The sequence below is a fragment of the Carassius gibelio genome, chromosome A3, assembly GCF_023724105.1.
Source record: "Carassius gibelio isolate Cgi1373 ecotype wild population from Czech Republic chromosome A3, carGib1.2-hapl.c, whole genome shotgun sequence".
NCBI classification, from domain to species: domain Eukaryota; kingdom Metazoa; phylum Chordata; class Actinopteri; order Cypriniformes; family Cyprinidae; genus Carassius; species Carassius gibelio.
The window spans coordinates 11,130,447-11,155,809 of NC_068373.1; the positions used below are offsets into that span (position 1 = coordinate 11,130,447).

Here is a 25,363-nt window from a genome sequence, read left to right on the forward strand (position 1 = left end):
CTGAATAAGAGACCCGTAACAAATATAAACCCAGAAAGTCTGTTGGGAAATTCTGTCTGTTCTTTTCAATAACCTGCTGAAATATAGACCAGTATAAAACTGTAAAGTCTAAAATAAGCTGTGTGACACAGTTTGCCAAAAAAAACACTATTCCCTCACATTTTGACAAAGAATGATATTCGGATTCGCACAGAGCTCTGTTGAGAAACACCACACAATCCAGGCATTACTAAGAATTACAGTTACGTTTAAATCAGATGTCAGAGAAACCAACAGGAACGCTTACAGACAAATACTCACAAAAGATATGATTCAATTCAGGATCGTGAACAAAAAGAGTAATGTGGCCTGACATCACCTGATAACTCATCTATCTCAAAGCCCTGACCACAATGCACCTAAAGCAACAAATCCATTCAAATAAACAACTCATAAGTTCATTATAATTTAACGGCGCTGCTGTATTCAGTCATCCTCTAAATTTAAATCTACAACCGTACACATTCAGAGGAACGCCTCGAGTGTCATGCATCTAAGATGGCAAAACGAGACAAACAAAAACTCTAGGTTGTTTTCTTTTACTTTTTTTTTTAAAATAACCTGTGACCCTGACTGTTCGGATTCATTTAATGTTTTGAAATGCAAGAACGCATCTTATATAAATGCCCTACAAAGAAATGTGCCCAAATAATGGTCAGGTAACCCCCCCCCCCCCAATAAACTAAATATAAAGTGCTTTCTTAAGGCCTTAAAGAAATTTCATAAAATATACTTACAATTAGTAATATAGTGAGAAAGTTTGGGTTAGCTGCAAACTTCAGAGACTGGATGCAGGACTGAAATTTTTTTTCGTAGTAAATTTCAACAGTAGTTAGTAATTTTCAACAGTAGTTAGTCTAGTATTCAATTCATTGTCACATGGTCCTTCAGAAATCAGTCTATTGTACTGATTTGTTGCTTTTCAATGTTGAAGACATTTGTACAGCTTAATAGGTTTTTGGAAGCCATGATACATTTATTTAAAGATTCTTAGATGAACAGAAAGTTCAAAAGAAAATACTGTATAGAAAGTACAAATATCCATTGAATTTTTTAAATTTTACAAAAATCTAATTATATCTCCACAGATTAAAAATAAGCATTGTCCAATATTAAATTTAAGCTTAGTTGGCTGTGAGCTGAAACTCCTATAAATCCAAAGCAAAATTACTTGTTTTTCATTGCAAATGAGTTTTCCTTCAATGTAGAATCTGCATGAGACACATCTACATCATCGCCTGCTTCCTGTCCGTTTGATCCATACCATGCTCATTACACAAAATCTGAAATACACCTTGATTAGTCAGTCTCTAGATTATACATTGATTAGATGCCACATTACTCAACTGTTTTTGAGCCTGTAATGTCCAGAGAGATTACAAAAATCACCAATCATCTGCACAAACTGTGGAAGAGTGGATTACCCAACACTCAATCTGGCTTGAAATGTACCCCAACCCATAAAAGTTTAAACACTCAACAGCCTGCTGACATCCTGACAGGGAGTTGTTGGACGCCTCGGAGCAGTCAGGATCATGAAAGAGAGTCCAGGTCATCTCTGTGTAGTGTAACCACAGCAACATCGGTTTTCACTGCGTCAAAATATTTTTGGATTTCCACACTCCTACATTCCACACTCACCTCCTGGCCCAGAGGGGTTACAGTCGTATTGTTAAGCGGCTGAAGGAGCTGGTGTGGCTTTGGGTGGTGCAGAAGTTTGGATCTTACCTCCGTCATTCTACACCCGAGACTATTCATTACTAGAGCTCACCGTGCCTTTCATACAGAACGCAAAACAGACCAGCATTCTGCATTCCATTCTGACAAACGGCGTCGTAAAGACGAGGGTGTGAACGTAGACGTGTAGGTGAGGAACAAGACAACCAAAGAAGTGGAACAAGTTTTTACAATACACACACACAGACACACAACTGAAAGAACTACAGATGTCCAGCGCAAAAATTAACCTTTAAGTGTTTCAGTCACCTTTTATTTACCCGTTTTGAAAAAAGAGAGTATCTAAGCTCCTATAAAGCACAATTACCTTACATTTCCTACATGCAATGCGTAGTTTCTTTCGAATGGCGGATCAAAGTCCAGGTGCCTGTCAGACCAGATTGAGCCAATCAAAACAAACCACAGAACAAACAGACAAAAATAGACATAACTATGTATACTGTACGATAAGCGAAATGCAACTGAACAAAGCTTCCAAAATAGTTATGCAACTCTTTATTGCATCTGCGGTTACCTAGTGCAAATATATCACATGCATAATCACATTAGTTGGTCGAAAACAAATATAAAGGTTCAAATAAGTGAATTTCCTTGCTTCTATCTAATCTGTTCAATATTAGCTTGAATCGGTACAATCAAAGCAAATGTGATCAGATTAAGACAATACTAGGACATCCTTCACTTCAGAAACCAGTGTCTTGTTCTCATTTTCTTCTCCCCTTACAGACTACTGCCATGACGTGAATAAAATAACAATTTGGTGAAAATATATCATATATCTGCATTTAACCCATCCAAAGTGCACAAACACAGAGCAGTGAACACACACACACCGTGAACACACACCAGGAGCAGTGGGCAGCCATTTATGCTGCATCACCCGGGGACGGTTGGGGGTTTGGTGCCTTGCAAACATACAGCTTGTGGACTACTTGCATTGTTTGTGGATTATTGTGATGTTTTTATCAGTTGTTTGGACTCTCATTCTGACGGCACCCATTCACTGCAGAGGATCCGTTGATGAGCAAGTGATGAAATGCATTTTTGGGTAAACTATTCCTTTAATACCCACACCTTAGGTTTAGATCCAAAATACAGGAGCACAGTCCAAGTGTTATGGCTAAATATGAAATCCAGCTGATTTGCATAATAAATCAATACTTGGGATATAACCCTTTCATGATTTTCAAAATCTAAACAGGCACATCATTGTATCAATCCCTGGACCTATTGCTTTGCCAATACTAAAACCAGATGGTGGTCTTCCACAGATCCATAAGCAGTGAAGAGGGTGTAGTTTCCTGGAAATAACTAATGGCCTCAACTCTCTAGTAAATGTGAATAAAGCAGATAGCGCTTGCATCCTTGAGCACCTTCATATCCACTATGACCCGACCCTTCTCACATCCTAAAGAGCAAACACTGCGTTTTAAGCTACTTTAATGGTTGATCTAAACCACCCATTAAGTCAACTATATTTTAAATTCATGTAAAAAAAAAAAGGGAACTACTTGAGATTCTCAGAATTCAGAAGCACCACAATAAAGCGCCACTAAAAATATTTGTTGTTGCCGTTCAGCTAGCCAAATTACTGTTACATAATTGCATCTGACCTGGCAATACTAACCTACAATGATGTGCTATTTGTTACTGAACTCACAACATAATAATGCTATAATAGCATCACCTTACATGCACATAAATCTTGACAAATGAGGCACATCCTGCTTTAGCCGAGAGAGAAATGTCAATCTCAGTGCGTGAGTAATGCACAATGATTTGATTACTTGAAGTCCTCAGTCAACCCACTTGACAAGAGGTGAAAATGCTGAACAGTGGACAGCCTTGAGTTGACCTCTGTGAAATACAGTTATTATCTCATAACCAAATGATAATCACTGAAAATGTCACTGTTGAGATATTAAAATATCACTGCATCCAGATAGACAGACAGACAAATATACAGAGAGAGAGAGAGAGAGAGAGACTAATGATATAATTTTAAATAAACAAACTCGTGCCAAAGTACAGACGGTTCTCTCCCATAAAAACATTTAAGGTAAAAATTTGTTAGAGAAAGAATTCAGAATTTTGCTTATGATCAGCATCTAGAACATTATGCTGATACAAGACACAAAAACATGTAATCACTGAATAAAATACTTCAGACATCGCTAGTTTATTTTCTGATCCCTGTAAGTTATCACAACCAGATTCTTTTTTTCATACATAACGTTGCGCAATAAAAGAAGATCATGATGGATATGATATAATCGCTTCTGTTCCAGCTCCAGAAACAACATCTGCGCTACACTGGAGCTCAACCCGATCAACCTTCAACTGGCTGGACAAAACGCCCAGATAAGACACCAGGAGACGGATGGTCATGAAAATATCAAACTCATCCCGTCAGGCGATTCCCACGGGTAAAGAAATGGCGATAGTTTGCTCTAATGCCAGGAACTCGGGACTAAATCAGACAAACTCTTGCCGTTTGTTTAAGCCTGTCAAGGCTGCGAAACTGACAGTGTGAAGATGTCTTAATGCATCACTAGATCAATCCGCTGTCAACCTACCGTGTTTCCCTGCGGGTGAGACCGCTGCCTGTCGGGTGGATGTCAAACCCAGGAGCGAACAGACACAACATAAACCATCCCTATCAGACGATGGAAATGTTTCTTTCTAACGTTACTTTACCTGATACTTGTTGTCGTTCCGCGCGCCGTCACGTTCCGCCTTATTCCAGCGCCAGTCTTTCACTTTCTCACTTTTACAAAGCTGTTTTCCTCCTCTGTTCACGAAAAGTACACATTTTCCTGTCTCAACTCTCTTTCCTCCATATTTGCAGCTTCTCCACCAACAACATAAATGACGTGCTCTCGACGGTCACGTGACCACGGCTGTGGGTTCTAAAAATAGCGCGCGACACGACAGATTACAACCCGCAGAGCGGGTCTCGCGGGTCTCGAAGATGCCGAAGTGAAGACCGCTGTTAATTATGATCGTTTCTTCCGAGTGTCTGAGGTCGCTACCAAGCACGGCCTACAGTTTACCGGGACTTTTCTATTTTTTACATATGTATAGGCTATATATATTATTGAACAGGAACTAAACTGGTTTTAGGGAGCAGACCGCCCCCTTTCGGTAGGCTGCGAAGCATTGTGATGCGTGGGGAGAATGAAGTGGGCGAGAGAGGATGCGTGTGCCTGTTTCACTTATCACTTATTAACATTTTCTTAAAGGTTCTTTATTCGATTTCAGCCGTTTTCACTATTTTTTGACACATATCACTTTCGAGAAGTAGGATTAAACCGAGGCACACAGACTCGCATGAGATGAAGACAGTCCTCTAGAAAAACTGACTAGCTGATAGAAAGCAGGCTGCTGTGTTGGCTGTTCCATATACCACTAGTTCTTTATGAAGGAAATATTTTTGTAATTTTTGAGAAATTACGCAACAAACTACAAACCATTTGACTTAAAAACGACAAAACAATGACCCTAGCTAGCTAGCTCCTGCTGAGTCATAGCTAAAGGATATTGTCATAAAATGTATTAATTAAATTTAAGACATTGAAATATACATGTGAGTGTAGGCCTTAGCAAAATCACACATCATGGTTAAACTAAAAAGCTTAATTTATAAAATTAAATTAAAAATTATAGATATTTAAAAAAATATATTTGCATATATATATCACGACAACTCTCAGAAGATTTTAGCATGGAGATGGATATGACAATGTTAATGTATTTGGTCTTGGCAGAATAGATTTGATATGCTGTTGCTGGTGGTAAATTGTTGCTGTTGTTGGTTATTGCTGTAGCTGTAGATTATTGTTGCTGCAAAGCAAGTGCGGGAACTTGCTACTGCAGATGCATATGGCGATACAGTGTCTTTGAGCATTTACGACATACTGCTTCTGCACAAATAGCATATAAACTAACCCGTAGCAGATCTGTTCAGGTGGAGCTGGGGAAGGTGGAGGGCTTCAGAGAAACTATGAAAAGTGTGCTGCAGGAATCTTTAGTGAATGCTAGCCAGCCATATAATGCAAGGCTGTAAGGTCATTTGCTGCATATGCATTATGGACCAATCAGCATGTGCCAAGTCGTTTAACTCAATGAATATCATCAGTTACGTTGACAACCAATCAGCCTGCGTCATCTAGAGTTTCATGACTAAACTATATATTGGTAGAAATCTGAAAAATCACACATCATGGTAAGACTTCATTAGATGACAATGATGGCAAAAAATGTATTAATGAATAAAAAAATTAATAGACAAAAAACATCTCTAGTAAGTTTGATCTCCTGATGTTGACAATCAACCATTTCTAAAGGTCACACAGCTCGTTTCACTAAGCATTTGTTGAAAAAAAAGTTACACTTTACAATTGTCACACTACACAAGGAGTCAAGAAGCCAGGAATGAGGAGACAAGGAATTCACAAAATGAGAGTTTTAATAATCCAAATGGGAAACAGAGCACATGAAAGAACCGACAAACACTAACAGAAAGGACTGGGGCTTATAAACACAGGATAATTGGGAAAACACAGGTGCAACTAATTAACAGGGACATGGAACACATGTGGAGGGAAAACACAATATAATGAGTCCAGGGGTGTGATAGGTGCGTCCTTATAACATGGGGAGGGGAGTGGGTGGGAACTAGGGAGGAGGCTCAGGAGGAGAATGGATATCCGGGAAGGGGCCAGCAGACAAAGTCCAGGGAGGAGACGACGGAGGGAGGAGCCAGGGAGAAGACACGAGAAAACAGTGGGGGAGAAGTGGGAGGAGGAACCGGGTTGATGCCCGGAGCTGGAGGGATGAGGGAGCCCAGTGGAGCTGATGAATCGATGGATCACAGTGGAGGCAAGGGAGCTAGGAGCTGAGCTGGAGCCCCTGGCTCAATAGGCCGAGGTGGAGTTCGGGCGTTCGAGGAGGAGATGAGGGATACTACAGCCCCGGCGACGCTGGAGGATGGCTGTCCCGTGGGGCTCGCACCACAATGATGGTGGGCTGAGGATGAGCAGAGGGGCTTCCAGATAACAGCGGTGGAGGAGGCTGGAGCAGGTGGGAAGGCAGTCATTGGGCCACTGGAGGGAGTGGGTACTGGAGGACAGGAAGAACCCTCAGGGCTGGACGACAGAACCAAGGATGAAGGAGGGCTGCAAAGGACTGTGAAAAAACGGAAACCAAAACGGAGGGGAAATACACCATAAAAAGTATAAGTCGGTTCTTCTGTCACATTACACAAGGAGTCAAGGAGTCAGGAACGAGGAGACAAGGAATTCACGAAATGAGAGTCTTTAATAATCCAAATGGGATGCATAGAGCATATGGAAGTGTGGCGAGTGGGGGGAGCCGAGAGCCGTGGGAACGGAACGAGGCCGGTGGAGTGATTGGAAATGAACGACACCTGCGACACTCACCTGTCTCGAGTCCCACAGAGGAGATGGAAGGATACAAAAGAGGAGCGACAAAAGCGAAGGACGAGAGAGGACAAAGCCTGGATTTTAGATGAGTTTGGTTTTTGTTTGTGCGTGACAGTCTTCCGTGAGGGGCTGCCGTGCTGTTTTGTCTTTATTTTATTATTAAACAATCATTTGTTTGTCCGCCAGTTCCTGCCTCCTTCTTACCACGAAAGAACTGTGTTACAGAAAGATTTCCAAACCGACAAAGACTAACAGAAAGGACTAGGGCTTATAAACACATGATAATTAGGGAAACACAGGTGCATGGAATAACTAATTAATAAGGACACTGAACACATGTGGAGGGAAAACACAATATAATGTAGAAGAGCCCCCTCCTTAGAACAGTATTTAAAATCCATGTCATGGTAAGTGTGCACGTGAAGTCTTTGTGCACTTTCTGAAATCTACACTGTGGGAAGTTTGCTCTGCCTTCTTTCTAAAATCCTATATGGTAAGGGCTTCGCGCAGTTGCTTCATGCCCTTTCTTGAGTTCGTAAAAGCCCCGTTCATCTTGGGCGCCACTCCTCCTATGTATCTTCAGATACCTATCTAAACAGGGTGTTGCTAGTAGGGATCTGAAGACAGCTCCTTCAGCAAGCTTATGCGAGAGAAAGCGTTAGCCCCTGTATGACAGACAGGACTTAGTATAAAATGCTAAGTTCTTTGCCGTATCCCTTTAAAGGAATCTTTCTTGATTCCAAGCCTTCAGCTCTACCTCGGGCCGAGGCCCTAACAAGTAAGTTGGGTATGTAGCCTAGGATGTTGGCTGTAAGGGGTAATGTCACGGACAGCCGTCTAAACGTCCCAGGGGCAACTCCCATGGAAATGGTAGAGTTGGTACTTAGTGTTCACCATGATTCTGGCCTGCACTCCCCTCAGCATGGCAGCTAGGATATACTGTTCCCCATAGCGATTCCTAGAGGATGCAGTTTTAAGTTCCCTTGAAAGGGAATGTCTCAGGTTGCGAATGTAACCATGGTTCCCCAATTAGGAAACAAGATACTGCGTCCTCTAGCTACCTATCATGCTTTGGACACAAGCTTCAGACAAAGAAGTGAATGACGTGTTCTCCGGGTGCTTGTTTATCAATAGTGGCGCCGGTAGTGATGTCAGGGGCTGTCGCCGGCCAACTTGCTCGTGTTTTTTCAATGTATGCTTCAGACAGGGGTCACGACGATGTGTTCCCCATAGCGACCCCTAGAGGATGCAGTGTCTCATTCCCTACTCAGGGAACGATGGTTACATTCATAACCTGAGATGTTTTTTTTACATTGGTAATGCTTTTGACATTTTGTTGTTATAACCGTTTCAGAAGGTGGAATGGCGTTTTTTTGTTTGTGGGTGGTTCATCTTAACGGTTTGCTATTGTGTTCTCCAATGTGCAATTACCCTTCATATTGCTTTGGTCACATCTTTTCATGGTGGTCTCATAAATGCACTCTCCCTCTCTTTCTCATATGCACATGCACACACTGTCCATAGTGGTTGTTTACTCTGCTCTGCACACTCACCAAGTTGCCATGGATGCATCTGGCTTGTGCGCCTCTTTCTAGTCCACAGGTCACTACAGAGCCATACCTTAAACATAAAAACATATGCTTGTGCACATCTCGAGACAGACAGACAGACAGACAGACAGAAACACACACACACACACACACATAGTCATTGCCCTTAGACTTCAGACTGGCTGAAAATGAAATCAGAGCAGACTGGAATTGCAGGCAAAGCGGGAAACAGATCTCTGTGTTTCTCGTCCCAGTGAGCGGCAGATAGTTTGCTCTTTTACGTCAAAGGCTCATTCATGTGAAGATGGTGTGGAGCGATCGATGTGCACATGTTGACAGATAAGAAAAGCAGCTAAAAATAAACCATCCGCAGCTAAATCCTTCTACCTCACAGCCGCAGGGACAAACACAATTTTTGTTCTCTTCCTGGTACAATAGAGAGAAAACAGGATAAGAGGATGATGAACGTAGAACAAAGATTGAGGAAATGTCACCAAAACCAGCCCTGTCTGTTTAGCAGTGACACCTAAATGTGTATGTTTAAAAGTCCTAGTTATGAGTTTATTGCATAGGCTACATTTAAAAAGCATATTTGCTCTTAAAATGTAGGAGTTGAATGTGGAAAATGAGTTGTTTGAGCTTGGCACATATAGTTAAGCAATCGTTAATGAATTCATACTGGATTTCTTGATCCAGAGCCTGGTAATGGCATTAATTGGCAGTCCATTGGGTAACAATAACAATACTGCAATATTAAAGCTGAATAGAAAAAAACTGGCTTCACTATGCAGCCTTAAAGGTGTAGTTCACCCAAATTTTCACCCAAATTTTAATCATCATTTACCCACCCTAAATATGGAAGCTCGCTTCTGCCATGAAATAAAAAACTCAATTCAAACTTTACATCTCACAATTCTGAGTTTCTATCCCACAATTATGACTTTTATTCTCTGGATTATGAGTTCACACTTTGCAGTTGTTTTTTTTTTGGCAACAGAATATAAAACACTAAAATATTAATTTACACTTTCTTCCAAGAAGATATTTAGAAGAATGCTGGTAACCAAACAGTTTGGATGTATCTTTTGTCGTACATCCGCTCAATTTCATTACACTTCTGTACTCAGTCTGAGATAGCTACCCATCTCCCAGTTTTCCTCCGGCCTCAAAACAGCCGGTCAATCAACAATCAGAGGGCGGGCTGAGAGCCGTAACGTAGACGCTAAGTGTTGAATGTAAGATAGTAGTTTAGGTTAGGGAAATTGAAAACGACAGCGGACATGGAGACACGGGATGCTTTTCGCAGAGTGTTTGTTTTACATTTTGAATGGAGGTGATGTTGTGGCCCTAATCGTGACAGGGTTTGGGAAAGGTTTTATTTATCAACTGTTATCGATCGTGAGCGAAAAACTGGGGAGGCCAAAGTCCGGCAAGTTGATAACTGTGATTGTGTCCCCCTTGGTTGCTCTCATGCAAGATCAGGTTAAAGAGGCAGCGAAACTCACTCAATGGTTTTGTTTTTGTAGCATACCTGTGTTTACAGTGGAACTTTGAGGAGGCTGAGCCAGCGCATAACACACGTCATAACCCAACGTTATGTGATTGGCGTACGGGATTTTAAACTTCAGACAAGCCCCCCAACAACCCCAAAAAAAAAGGGAACGAAAACACTTGTCAATTATGCCCTTCTACACTCTGTCTATGAAGCAAAGTGAAGTAGCATGGTTTGGTATTAACAGGCTAGTTTTGGTGACTGTTGACTGTCATATTGATGAATATAAAACATCTAAATGATCTATCACTCATCATTTTATGCATATAATCATTTTAAAAATAATTATAACTAAAATGTGACTTAAAATGTGAAATATGATTTAACCCCCAATCCAACCAACAACCATAACCTCTACTAATAATATTGAGTTAAAGCATAAAATATAGCTATAAATTGCTTGAAAATTTAAAATTGCCAATCCAAATCTTTAGGAGACTGCTCCAACACCACGTCTCCATGGAGAACCATCTCCAGTCCTAGCAGTTATGACTCACCATTAGCGCACTGAATAAAAGCATGAAAACCTCCGTGGTCGGTCAGTCGTCCTAGAAGCATCTGTGACGTAATTCCTCACAGAGATTATGGTCATCCATTGTTTAGCATCCTCTCATACTATAATAAAAACACACTGAGGTTATTGCACTATTTCACACAAACAAATTTCAAAGCCACTTTCTTTCCCCCGCTTTGTTATGCTCTACTTACATAACCTACATAAAAATATTTACATGCATCCACCACCACAAACACTCATAGGTCACATAGCCTATGAAGTGTGCATGGTCTTGGGTTCAAAAACATACAGAGAAAGAAGCAATTGTTATAGATCTTACATCTGATAACATCATGAACTTCTTATAATAAGTCATGGACTCCACTTGTGTCTGTTTTCAAATGCGCTCTTTATTATTTGGACTCCACTTGTGTCTGTTTTCAAGTGTGCTCTTTTGCATTTTATTTTTAGCTGTTTCCCTGTCTTCCTTCTCTCTGTTGTGTTCTTGGCTGCTGTTGGAGGCCGACAGGCGGCAGCAGCAGTGCAGAGAGCCGGCTGTTGTCATGGCAACACGACACGTCTCTGCAGGTTACCATTTAGCAGACTTGCTCTGGAAGCAGATAAAAACACTGCATCGCCACAAACCGACCACTTTAAGCTCCCTTAACGCTATCCAGACTCTTTAGCCTTCAAACACACACAGATCTTCAAGTGTGGCTTTGCTGAGGTGAGTGGGACCATGCGATTCCCATTGCCTACTCATGGCTGTGGCTGTCAGACAAGGTCAAAACAGGACGGGCATCCATACAGACGCATGTCTGTGAAAAGTCCAAGCATCAGACTGAGATCTTAAACTAAAGTCGGATCTCCTCACCTGACAGGAAGTTGGTCTTGAGCCCAAAAGGACGCGGAAGAAATGGCAGGGAGAGAAAGTTACTATTTTTGTACAACAGTGAATCAATTGTGAGTCATACTTGAAATGTCATCTCCCATCACTCACTCCCAGCCCCAGCAGAAAGGAAGGAAGTGAAAGGACAGGGAAAGTGAGGGACAGAATGGTGTTTCTGACGGGGAGCTGGAGATAAAGTCAGTGTGACACATGCATGCACATTATGTCAGCACAAGCTCTAATGTTGTGACCAAGGAGAAGACACTGCAGATGAACTGCAGCTTCATCCACAGCTCATTGCGTCCCTCTTGTGGTCAGTATGCGACATGATCGAAAGAATGATATCCAAGGCTCAGTCTGTAAGAAAGCTGATGGCTATGCAAATCAACACAATCGCCCTGACCAGGCAAACTGTTAACAAATTATTTATATAACATAGATAAAGCATATGACAGCTTTGTAGAAAAGTATATGATAGAAAATAATTTTACATTTAATATTTTTTAACGTGTGATTTTTGTATTATTAATTTTCTCCAACGAGGCATGCGTTGTAACAGCCTATGTAAATAAACAAATGTATTTGGGTATGTATTTCAAATGTATTAACTTCGACATCAGCAATAAATTACATTTGAAAATATATTAAAATATAAAACAGTTGTTTTAAATTACAATAACAATATTATTGTTTTTACTGTATTTTAAATCATATAACTGCGGCCTTGGTGAGCATAAGAAACTTCTTTCTGCTTTTCAAAAACATTAAGAATCTAAACCCAAACTATTGCACTTACACTTAAAGAATCCAAACAGCCATCACCAAACGAATATAATCAGATTTTTAGTAGCCCGATATTTAGATGTGATCGTAAGCAGCATTCTTTCCAGAAATTATTGAAAACGTCTGTCTAGTAGCCCATGATTTATTTTAAACAATATGAATACAATCGTTATCAATCGCTCAAAGATGTGGTTACCAACTGAAGTGCGTTTCAGACCTCGTCCCCTGCATACTAACCCCTCCCCTTTCACGAGCAGTAGCCAATGGTGACAGCGCGGGGGCGTGGTCACAATCTGCCCGTCAACTTCCAAGTGCGTCAAAAAGTGCGTGCGGTGCACTCCAATTCAAGTTGACATGAGAAATATCAGACAGTCTCGTGAGCCGCGCGTCTACAGCAGCAGAGGTTTCGAGTAAACTGTATAGAGAGAATTCCAGCTGCAGTTTGATAACAGGTCAGAAAACCCCTCCAAGCACTAAGGATCTTATGATTCTTGTCCAAAATACACAAACATAAAGACACGCCCTTTTCTCCGGCTGTCTGGAGACGTGGCGCAGGTGAGTGATGCTTTTTCCATAGTATAGACAGCGCGTGATGCTGCTGCACCATAATTTAGTGGCAAATACAATTTAAAATGGCATTATCTCTAGATTACATTTTGCATGACGTCTAGAGATGTTTTCCCACTGTTATACATTTTTTCTTCTTATAGCTTGTTATTATCATGAGGTTGGTGGTTCTAGACGTGTTTGTGCAAGCTAAGAGGAAGTTTAAACTTGTTAATCATCATGCAGTCATGTAACAGATTGTTTTTACAGTGGGTGATGTTGTGCTTTTTTTAAGTAGCCAAGACCACACGAGACTGAAGGTCTTTATCTGCATAATGTGTTTACTAAAGCTTTTATAAGGCATCACGTGACATCGTTAAGACTTACTGCAAATTCGACGCATTGAACATTCATGCAGCTTCTTCACTGCCGATATTAAAAGCACATTGTATGTTAAATATTATTTCAAATATAGAATGCAGTCATTGTGTATTGTTTATTATTTCATGCCTGTATAGCATTTTATTATCATTTATTTATTTTTAATAAAACAAATAGCTTCACTAATCTGCCTGCTCCTTTTTTTTTTTTTTAATAATAACTATTCTGTATGTGCCTCTCTGAACATATGGTCTAAATCAAGAACATGTCTGGGTCAAAATGTTATATTTTACACGAAGAAAGCAAATCTACTGTCACTATTTTCTAATTAAACATTTTATTTGCATAAGAGGTGGAGTCTTGTACATCCCTTAAAGGTTTTCCAGTTCTCTCTTTCTTTCTTCACTCCGTCTCGCAGGAAATGGATGGTATGCCGTTGAGCATGGGTAGCTTGCGGACGCTGCCATGGTACGTGGCGGGCTCTCAGGTGCTGGGGGTGGCTTGTGTGGTGATCACAGGTGTGTGGATGGGACATTACAGAGGAGGCTATGCCTGGGATGGCTCAGCACAGTTTAACGTACACCCTCTCTGTATGGTCCTCGGTCTGGTCTTCCTTTATGGAGATGGTAAGAATTAAGAGTATATATATAAAATATGTGTTTTTTAAATCCTTATTTACCTGAAGTTTGCAAAGAGAATAAAATAGAAGCATTGCAGTTCAAGAAATAATCAGGAATAGATAGTTTTGACTAGAGAGTCGACCAATTATAGACCTGGTTGATTATCGGCACCGATATTAAGCCTTTTATTGTTATCGGTATCAATCATTTTCAAAACCAATTTGCTAATAAAATAATTTAAAAGCTTTTAAAGTAAGTTTTTTTGCCAGAGCATTGCTATTCTTAATTTTGACATAAATTTTCATTTATACACCAGACATACGTATTTATTGGTTATCGGTCTACTTGGTCAGTAATAATCGGTATTGGCCCTGAAAAACACATATCGGTCGATCCCTAGTTTTGACACCCAAGGCTACTTGGGCTACTTTGTTTTTCTGGGCTTTTAGGGATACATCCCTGAATATTTATATGTATTTTCTTTATATCAGCAGTTGAACATGCAGTTCTGCAATAGCCTACAAAATAAATCTTTTTTTTTTTCATTAAATACATTTTTAATACCTTTGCCTAAAATTTTTATACCTGCTGAGGTTGTAACGTGACCAAATGTTGCCTTTATTTGACAATCAATCCATTTATTCCTTCACTCAAACAGTATTTAAAACTACAAGATTGGATTAGGTTGTGGTTCAATATAATATACATGGTTGATATTATTTTACATAAATTAAATTAAATTTATGCATTTAGCAGACGCTTTTATCCAAAGTGACTTACAGTGCATTCAGGCTATCAATTTTTACATATCATGTGTTCCTACATAGTGTAAAAGTAAAAAGTCTAAAACTAGCGTATATACTGTATAAATCAATATGGGCTAGGATAATTCATGGTTCGTTTTCAAACAGAGATCAAGCCCTGCTGAGAGTCAATATTGTGTGCTTTTCTCTGTTATTCAGTAACTGCTATAGCCAAGGTTAAGGGAAAGAAAATAGTAAGAGAGATTTTATTAAACATAATCACAGTTGCTTCATGGTTCTTCCATCTGGACACTTAAAACACTCAACAGAGACAGATACTAATTGCGCTAATATCTTTAGCAGTGGCTGTCTGATTTAATGTCCTTGTCAAGGCAATTCAATTAGGACATTATACCAGAAAGGTCATTGGCCTATTAGAGCTTTAGCTGCCCCAAAAAGCACCAGTAAAAACAGCCCAGAGGGGATCTGTCTGCTTGTAGAAAGGCCAAGAAGACACATGTGAATAAATCCTTAGCCTGTTGTTTGTCAGGTTACTACATCTGTAGAATTTCAAACCTGACGCAGACTGGTTTTGGTCCTGTACCTTTAATACTTTTATATTTCTTCTGTTAGTTTATACTTGTAATGCTTTTATGATTGCCTAATCTTTTTGCATGTCAAAATATGTCTTTTTTTTTTTTTCCTTGTTCTTTCTCTACCATAGCCGTTCTGGTTTATCGTGTCTTTAGAAACGAGACTAAGCGTTCAGTGAAAATTCTCCATGCTCTGCTGCATATGATAGCCCTAGTCATCAGTATTGTGGGTAAGTTCAGCTTGTGTTTGTAACGGGTTCGAAGACAATATACTGCTCGTTTGGCAGCACTGTTGTTTTGTTAATTCAACATTGCATCACAGGAATACACTACATTTTAAAATATATTCAAATCTAAAACAGTTTTTTTAAAGTATAATAATATTTCACCATATACAGTATATATACCATATAATATCCCCTTCTATCTCTCTTCTTAGGTCTGGTGGCCGTATTTGACTTCCATTCGTCAGCTAAGATCTCTCACATGTATTCTCTGCACAGCTGGTGTGGCATGCTCACTTTTGTGCTGTTTATCCTACAGGTAATTTGCAGTCATTTCATTTTGACCAGCATTCTCGTTGACCAGATCATAACAGGTTTTTAAGAGGCCAGCAGAGTGACTGCTTCTGCTCTCATTTCCTCCAGTGGTTGCTGGGACTGGGATTTTTCCTTTTCCCATGGGCCTCTGCTCAGTTGAGGAGCTGGTATCTCCCACTGCACGTCTTCTTCGGCCTGTTGCTGCTGGTCATGTCTGTGGGATCCTGTCTGCTGGGAATCACAGAGAAACTGCTCTTCAGTATCAAGTGAGTGTCAGTGAATGCATCTGAAAAATATATCTTTCATTTTGAATTTAATTTTGAAAGGAGGAAAGGACTGAGTCACCATGTGAATGAGTCACAGTCGGAAAGAGAGTTACAATGAATATCAATGATCTCTCAATATTTGGCATCAAATGCTGGTTTTATTCAAGATAATATTCCCGGAATCAAGCATACTTAAAGGATTTAATATACGGTGCATATGTTTATTAACTTTATTAATCCATAAATAAAAACTCTTTCTCACATCTGGGTGACTGTTGGCAGAACCAAAATAAAAAAGTCCCCCAGACTGACATAACTAGCAAATCTTTACAACAAAAAAATTGTGTTTTGGTCGAAGTGGATCTGGAGCTTGTGTTATATAAGATGTGCAAGCTACGAGTGTTTTTCTATTCATCTAACAATGACAATTTTATGGCACATTTCCTGTTCTTAGGGAAACTTACCCCAGGTTTACTAGTGAGGGGGTCCTGGCGAACACTTTAGGCTTGTTGCTGGTGTGCTTTGGTGTCGTGGTGGGTTATGTGGTGACGAGAGAAGATTTTAGGCGACTGCCGAATCCCGAGGAGGAGGCTCTCTCCGTGCACTTTAAGACCCTGTCGGAAGGAGAAATCCCCAGTTCTCCCTAATGTCTTAATACACTCCAAAACTGCCTTTCTGCCCTCCTACTTGTGTCCTAGCAAACCTGTCAGCCAGTTCCTCCCTTTGCACTTTCCCCCAACCTTAGCATTAAAGTTTCTCAGCAACAGTTATTACCAAGTTATGACAGGATTAAATTGTAGGCTACAGAAAAAATGATGTTCTTGTTATTATTGGCGTATTTAAATGCTGTATTTTTTTAGGGTTAGGGTTAGGGTTTTTTGTTATAAAGTAATTTCTAATTGTGCCAAACCAAATTAACATGAAGAAAAAAAAAAGATGTAAGTTGTATATACAGTGTCTGTAAATGTATTAGATTCAGGATGTACTTTCTTGTGCCTTAACATTTATTTGTACCAGACTGTACTGAAAAACTGAAATACTCTATAATGATAATTATTATTATCGTTTAGGAGGCACACCACTACATCAGCAAATGTTTATTATCAGTAAATGTTAAGAAATTTCCCCTGAAGGATTTTCAACATTTGTTTTATGTTACAGACTAAACCTATCATTATATGCAGAAACCTGCTTTATGCCATATTTATATGAAAATATATCACAGCTCTGCCTGCATAAATTACTGAAAAATACTTGAAAAAATGTTGATTTGTTAAGATTGAATTCTCTAATATCCAATATCTGCAAAGAAATCATAATAATAATCTTATTTATATTATTCAACTGAAAAAAAATGTCTTTTTTTTATCCAAACAGTGCAGTTAAATAGTGAAAGTCTTTTGCGTAGTGTGGTGGTTGTCTTGCTGGTTAAAATCAGCTTGAAGAGGAGAGATACTGACTGTTTTACACTGTTTTGTGTGTGTATGCTGTAAACACACACATTCTGAAAGAGTGTGTTCAAATGATCTGTAGGTGCCTTTGTACTGTAGTTTTGTGTCGGCGTGTTGTGTAGTGGCAATATTTTTACTGTTTTCAGATTGATATGAAATAAAATATTAGTAAGTATGTGTTCGTAATGCTTGCTTTAGAAGTTAAATGGGATTTAAAAAAAAATAAATTCATGAGAAATAAGATTGACTCGATGGAAAATTATTTCACCTCTTTTTCTTTTAAGTGATATTCTTTTTTTTTTTTTTTAAATAAGTTCATTATTTCTCTCATACATACAGATGATTGTACAGTTTACAATTGTGTAGCTGGATAAAAAGTCCTCATTCACGTTTCAGATTTTTCATCCCAGAAAACATCACGGCTCACATTTACAGACAATTTACAGAGAATACTCCTTCGCAAGTCCAGTTTTAAACAAAGTCAAAATATTAAAGTAAAATACATACAAAACCTAAACTTCATCTGTTCTTTTTTTATCTAATAAGGGAAATATATTGTGCCACAGTCTTTTCCCTCACACAAAGGTTTGTGTATTAGCAGAGAGCATGCGTTCTAATTCAGCAAATTATTTACAGCCATTTACAGTTTGGTCATACAAAAGGAAAACACATAGTTAAATACAAACACTGTTGTACAGTAAGCAGTATTCCAGGTCAACTCTGAGTGCACCTCATATAACAGGTAAAATAATAATTAAAACACTGCAAAAAAGACCTGCTCTTTTTCAACAGCAGTTGGACATTGATTAGTAAAGCCAGATCCAGTGAGTGAATTGGACTTGCCACCATCTTCCCATAATAAGCCACCAAAGACATCCGTAAAAAAAGTGCCTGACCTACCAATAGTAAATTAGTTCACTGGAATAACATGGGACAGGCTTTGACATCAAGCCAGGTTTCCCATATCTGAAAGGAAGTACTCACAGTTTTAAACAAACAAGGAAAACTATTTGAAGGCATGTTTCAGTGCACAAATAAACTCTCAAAATATAATGATGGAGATCATGTGGATTCTGCTGCTGCAAAAGAGTTTCCCCTACGCCTTTCTCCCATGAGAAAAAAAAGTTTCTTTGGAAAACACAATTTCCACTGTAGTGGTGTGACTACTATATAGCGCAAGTAAATTAATGGCTGAACACCTGAATGCTACTTTCCTTGAGCAGATATGAAATTATTAACCAAACATTACAAATATTTGCATTGCGTTAAAGGTAGTGATTCTGTTGACCTTTGTGACCTGTTGACAAAAAATAAAAATACCCCCAAAAAGTCTAAAAATATTTCACATTGCTGAGTGCATGTCAACTCAAGGCAAACTGAAAACGCAACTGCACTGAAATTTAGGAGTATATTTATACAAGCATAACTTAAAATTTTTCTTAAAATTTGCTTTAGCAGTATTGATCTAGATTCTAGAATGTTTTAGGGACATTTTCAACTTGAGACATAGCAAGATTCTCTGGCATTTTACTGGGGACAGTAGTGAGAGCGTCTGGTCCAAGGGCCATGTTCAGCAATGTGTCCATGAATGGCATTGAGCAGCCACCCTCTCATAAAGGTACAGAGAAGTTCAAGGTGGTGTACAGCAGTTAAACAGGCCTATTATAACCCCAATGCATCTTGATATTTCCATTTCTGTCTCCAGAGCAAATACTGTATAGATGCATTTGATTTGTACATGCTAGAATCACTAGATTCACATCAGTGAAATTCACCTTGAGAGGTCTGTATTATCATTATCAAGATATGGGTCGTAAAACGAAGAGATTAGATGGTCAACATGTTAGATATTCCTTGAGAATGTTCTAATAAATCCTGCACACTGACTCTTTATTTTTACACATTAGACTCCACAAAGGGTCTCTTTGGTTTAATGGGTGAGGTCGAGCCTTGCCTTTCATTTCGAGACATCTTCCTAAACTCATTGTCCTGGTAGGCCTGGGAAACTGGTAGAGTCCGTGCCACTTTCACATCCGGGTATGTGGGAACCTGGCTAACTCGCCCCATAGCATCTGCCCGGTCCCGCATCGCACCAGAGGAGTTGGCGTAGAAATCATCATCCATGAGGTGGCCATTGTGAGCATTGTTGGTGCGGTTGTAGTGCGCGATATGGCTGAGGGGTGCTGCTTGCTGCCCGTAGCCCATGTTGCTAGGGGAAGTGGCTGGACTGTTCACCACCGTATCCAGAGAAGAAACAGTCCAGGGTCGAGAACCCGAAGAGGATGATGCAAGCAAAGGCTGCTGCTGAAGGTACTGCTGAGTCCGTGCTGTCTTGTCGATAATGCCCATAAAAGGCGTGGTGCGGGAGCGAAGCGCTTCTCCTGGATATGTTCCACCCACCACCATAAAGTCTGTGCTTTGTGGAGGTGACACTGGTGAAAGGTCATCATGGTAGCCGCCTTCATATGAAAGCTTTAGAGGGATCTCCATTTGCTGAGCAGAAGCTGACGCCCTGAACCCCGGGCCTAGGTTAGCAGCAGAACCTGCCACCAAACTGTTGCTGGATGGAGAAAAGTGTAGACCCGTACTGTGGGAGTGAATAAGGGGGCGAGGAGCTGGTGGGTGCTGTTTGGGTTCAGCACTATTTGCACTGACTGGACGTCGGTGGGCTTGAAGGTTCTCTGGTGAACCCAGAGTCACCTGTCGTTCCATTTCGTGAGGCGAGACTGGATAGTAGGCACTCGACTGACTGCGGCTGATCTGTGGTGTCTGAGTGTAACGGACTCCTCCGGGATTGGGTCTGTAAGCAGAGGAGGGCCTCTGGGGAAGCTCGTCCTCCACAAGGCCAGGATCCATGCCGATGGCACGCTGGTACAAGACCCCTGCACTCAGACTGCCCTGAGGGTGAAGTGAGGAAGAGTACCCTCCATCACCAAGTTCATCCATGTCTCCTGGGCAGCGGGCGCTCATCGAGTGAGCAATCTGACTGTATGCACTACTACCCAGTACGGCACTGGAGTGCACTGCGGTGCTGGGCTGGTTGGAGCGGACGATCTGTGCCTTGGCTGGCTGCAACCACTGGGTCTGTTGTGATGGCTGGGAAGTTTGTTGGGAAAATTGGAAAGAATGTTGGCTGCTCATCTTGGACAGAGGGGACTTGGGTCGCCCTGCAAGCTGGTCTTGCTGGTACCGTCCTGCAGAGGCGGACTGGGGACGGTACATGGCAACTCCCTCAGAGGTAGGGCTGGCGCGATATTGTGGTCCACGGCGTAATGGTGATGGCGGTGGGCTGAAGTGGTAGGATGTCTGATGAGTGGGACTGGGCCGGAAGTGCGAGCTCTGATGCGTTGGAGAGAGAGATGGAGAAGAGGATTGGTATCCTTGCCTGGTAGGAGAGGACACTGAAGGGGGACTGGGACGAAGGTCATATGCTTGGCCCAAGTAGGGTGAATCATGATGGCTCGGAGATGGAGGCATGTTTTGAATGACAGGAAGTCCTGATAGTATAGTGTGGGGCTCAGCAGGAACACCAAGTGGTAGGCTGTCCAAATCCCGCTCAAGGTAATCATCCTCCTCCTCCTCAAACAAGTCCTGCACAGGCTCCATGTCTGAAATATGGGGCTCCTTTGGAGGAGGCGGGATCATGGATGGGGCTTGAACATGGGGTGGGGAAGGAGGTGGATCCAGCTCCTGTTGTTGTTCAACCTGATGACACTCTTCTTGTACACGTTGCAGCAGGCGCTGGATCTCACGGTTATTGGGACATAGGTGCACAGCTTCACTCAGGTCCTCCAGGGCTGCGTGGAATTGCCTACAGTGAGGGAGACCAAGATTGAGAGCGAGTAGTAAGGTGGAATATGGGAGTAGAAAGAGAGAAACAAAGAAATCTGCTTGTTAACTAATTAACTCACTGGTAAAGTCTAAGACATGACTATTGCTAAAGAAATATTAATAGTTCAGTGCAAGTTAATTATCAACTACCTGTTGTCAGTTACCACATGGAATAATTATGACTCTTTCCTTCATTCCTTCAATCATTCTTGCACTAACATCAGAAGTCTATGGGTTAAGGACCTTTAACAGGATAAATGTAAATATATTGCTTTAATAGCACAGCCAACAAGGCTTAAAACATAATACTAATGATGGTACCGTTTATGAACCCAGTCAGTGCAAATTTCTCTAAACTCCTGGTTTGACTGTGTTTGAAGTCAGTAAAACCTGAAAACTTTCATACTATACATGCAAGGAAACCAAAGGAAAGAATTAGGTCAATAATGCATAACCAGCATTTTATTTTACCTAAACCAGTGGTCCCATCACAGAAATAATGATTTAGACAGTTACTTTGTTTTGTTCTTCTGGGATACCTACAGACTTTGATTAAAACATCAAAGTTAACTAACTTGTATTGAACCCGGAACATTTCTTTAGTAATTTTACCAATCAATAAAAATCAGACCCCCCAATTTCTTTTTTTTCCAAAACCAAGCAAGTTGATACAAGTGTTCTGGGCAAAGAGAATCAAAGTAAACAAAATCGTGGGGAGAAGCAAAGGAATAAAATATGAATGATGGACATTCTGAGGAAAAATAATCTGATTGGTCAACAAAACATGAAGTATGAAGAACAGGTCTAATCCTGCTGTTGACATCTGATGATGCAGAAGTCAAGGGACTTAAATTGACTTCTACCTTGAAACTCTAGCATAGCACTACGTCAACCAATCGAAATATATTTGGCCAGTTTGGGTCATCTGTCAGCACTTTATCTGTGCTAGAGACAGAATGCGTTTTCAAGGCTGTCCTGCCTGCTGGTTGCTACGGTTACCTGCTGCTGCGCTTGGCACGGGCTCGTGCGTAATAGGCTTCATAGGATTTGGGTTTCAACTCTAGTGCCTTGGAGGCAAACTCCTCCGCCATCCCAAAGTCCTGCAAGCAACAACACGACCAACAGTCATACACTGAGCCATACATGAGGTCAGAGGGAGAACACACACACATATGTACATGCAGACATGCGCACAAACACACACGCACACACACACTCAGGTTGAACATGAACATGTCACATTTATATGAGGATGTAAACACTGATTATTACAAAAATAAACACCAAAATACAAATATTTAGTGCAAACATGATAAACAGACATACAAAAATGGAAATGCTTGTACACACACATAAAATGTATTAACACACATACAAATAAATGCTTTACAGGGACAGTGGGAAGATGCAGTCTGACAGCTCAAACCTCTTCCTATACTAAACCTAACAATTAAAAAAAATCCAACAAATGTCAGAAAAACCCAATGAACCAACCAATCCGAAACCTGGATGAGCGTATGATGGAAAGAAAAACTGCAGCATGAGCAGAGTGTATCGGGAGAGTTCAAGGGGATTTCTCCATCCAGAGAATGGAGGTTTCAAAATCCAAACTCAAAATGTTCTTTGGGTGATATCAAAATGAGAAATGATGTAGCCATAAAGGAGAAAAAATGGGAAGATCAAAATATATCTTAATACATCAATACTGTCTTTACAATCCTTGTTCCACAACCGCTTTGGTCTTAAGTGTTTTCGAAAGCAATTAAGAACATTGACCAAATGCAAAACTAATACATGCAGTTTGTTGGTTAGGTAGTTGCCATTGCATGGATGCTTGTATACAAGGAGATTTACAGCATATTGCTGCTAGTTGTTGAAAGTCAGTTTCTACAGGCTGGTCAGTGGTAATTTAATACAGATATCATGGACTTTAGTTAGGGTAGACACCATATTTAATTGAACGCAGTAAAGTGTAGAGTGTGTTGCAATGCCTTAAGACACTTCATTAATTAATTATTTTTTAAACAATTGCTAAAAAGTCATAAAAATAAATATGCAATTTAAAAAAAATTGAATATAAGACAACAGAACAGGAACATTTCGTTAATAGAATGTTATTAAAATATGACAAATGACAATGCTGTTTTTAGCACAAGGCCAACCAGACACAGTTATCAGTGCATGCTGGGATGAAGTCCAAAAACTAGGAATGACCGACAAGTCAAAAGTCAGTTTATATTAGGTGACCGATCTAAATTATTGTGGTCAGGGCAATCTCAATGCTTAATCATAATGTCTCTATGAGTAAAGAAAGACAGAAGAGGAGAGTTTTATGAAACAGAGTTTTAGACTCACGTTCATTTTCCTGCGGCATCGGGAGAGGTTGAGCAGCAGAGAGACTTTGAGCTCACGGAAGGTCTTCAGGTCCTCTGTGAAACCCTCTCTTGGGAACTTCTTCAGGGCATACTGGTACCGCTGGGAGGCTTCTTTCACCTTTCCTTTCTAGATCAGCAAGACATTCTCTTAAGTCCTCAGTCTCCGGTGTATATTTTTAGCAATAGCCAAAATAACATTATATGGGTCAAAATGATAAATTTTTATTTTATGCCAAAAATCATAAGGTTATTAAGTAAAAATCATGTTCCATGAAGATATTTTGTAAATTTCCTAGCATAAATATATAAAAAACTTAATTTTTTGATTAGTAATGTGCATTGCTAAGAGCTTCATTTGGACAAATTTAAAGGTGATTTTTTTTGCACCCTCAGATTCCAGACATTCAAATAGTTGTATCTTGGCCATAAAACTGACACTTAAGACTGGTTTTGTGGTCCAGGGTCACATACATGTTTATGATACAGTATAGTTTACTATTTACACCCACACCCACACACACACACACACACACACACACACTTCTTTGACTGAATATTCAAAATGCAGCTCACCTTATAGAATCCATCTCCTTCCTCTATCAGTTTGCTCAAAAGAGCAATCATAATATCAGGTTTTGATGTAGCCATTGCCCATGTTGCAGGACCTGAGTGCAAAAAAAGGGGCAAAGCAAAGAGTCAGCACAGAATGATAGGCTCTGTTGGCAAAAACTAGCTTGCTAATCTCAGAGGAACACAAAGGAATGAGCAGGCTGCCAGGATATCTTGCTTAAAAGGAGGCAAAGTCTATGAACAACTTTTGTACAGTATATCACAAAAAGCCATGGCAACACACCAGACAAGAAAAAAAAAAAGAATCACGAGCAGCTTGGCTGTTTATACCTTGACGAAATTTAAAATCGGTTTATACTGGCAATAAAAACATCGAGTCCAACAGCTACTGAACTTGCAGTTAACATGCTTGAGAGCCTGAACAGAGGTCATGTGTTTTTACTGGTTTGGACTGAATGTACAGTGGAGGGAGGATGGGAATAAGAGACTGATAGTGGTCTATTAGAGCTGTAGATTTGGCCATGGGCAGCCAGTTGCAGTATGCAGGCAGTGATTTAGTGCAATTCATGCAAGGCACAGTCAAGAACACGCTAAGATGCACAGGACCAGGTAACAAACTGGCCAACAGTCTGAAAAAGCCAAACTGACAGAAACTGTGGAAAAAAACGAAGGCATTTGTTCACACAGGATGCATTCTTGCATTCAAAAACAGCTAGATGCAATACAGAATTGCAGCACAACAGAAGCGGACAATAATCAGATATCTCAAGTATTTATACAGCTTTTTCAAAGTCTGAGCTAATGGCACGACGTGCTAAATATTTAGCAAGATGAATTGCGATAATCAAAGATGTCCATTGTAGTACCATTGTAGTACAGCAGATAATCCAGGAGAATAGAACAGAAAGCAGCTGTCTTGAGATGCTTTTTAAAACTACAGCATCCTAAAAACGTGACA

At 40.2% G+C, this 25,363-nt stretch overlaps 3 protein-coding genes across 8 annotated transcripts in view; 1 reads left to right on the forward strand and 2 right to left on the reverse strand.

The window, feature by feature from the left end:
* The window catches only part of LOC127946556 (histone deacetylase 5), a 70,674-nt gene extending 66,009 nt beyond the window's left edge, over nt 1-4,665 (reverse strand). For all 3 annotated transcript variants that reach the window (XM_052543251.1, XM_052543243.1, XM_052543236.1), the window contains exon 1: nt 4,474-4,665. The gene's annotated coding sequence lies outside the window, so the exon portion shown is untranslated. The remainder of the gene's footprint in view (nt 1-4,473) is intronic.
* LOC127946584 (transmembrane ascorbate-dependent reductase CYB561-like) lies at nt 3,943-17,870 on the forward strand. Of its 3 annotated transcripts, none has more exons than XM_052543279.1 (6): nt 3,943-4,202; nt 13,836-14,043; nt 15,505-15,603; nt 15,813-15,916; nt 16,021-16,178; nt 16,633-17,870. In XM_052543279.1, the coding sequence occupies exons 2-6, from the start codon at nt 13,839-13,841 to the stop codon at nt 16,823-16,825; spliced, it is 759 nt and encodes a 252-aa protein (XP_052399239.1). In that variant the 5' UTR covers nt 3,943-4,202; nt 13,836-13,838; the 3' UTR covers nt 16,826-17,870. The 3 variants fall into 3 exon arrangements, with proteins under 3 accessions (XP_052399239.1, XP_052399231.1, XP_052399223.1); XM_052543271.1 differs by lacking the exon at nt 3,943-4,202 and adding an exon at nt 12,778-12,942; XM_052543263.1 differs by lacking the exon at nt 3,943-4,202 and adding an exon at nt 12,796-13,045.
* LOC127946545 (protein TANC2) overlaps nt 17,868-25,363 on the reverse strand; it is a 133,007-nt gene continuing 125,511 nt past the window's right edge. The window contains exons 24-27 of one of the 2 annotated variants that reach the window (XM_052543199.1): nt 24,409-24,500; nt 23,816-23,962; nt 22,460-22,560; nt 17,868-21,440 (exon numbers count right to left, since the gene is read on the reverse strand). In XM_052543199.1, the coding sequence (XP_052399159.1) occupies nt 19,526-21,440; nt 22,460-22,560; nt 23,816-23,962; nt 24,409-24,500 (2,255 nt within the window). In that variant the 3' untranslated portion in view covers nt 17,868-19,525. The remainder of the gene's footprint in view (nt 21,441-22,459; nt 22,561-23,815; nt 23,963-24,408; nt 24,501-25,363) is intronic. The other variant, XM_052543208.1, reaches the window with a different exon arrangement.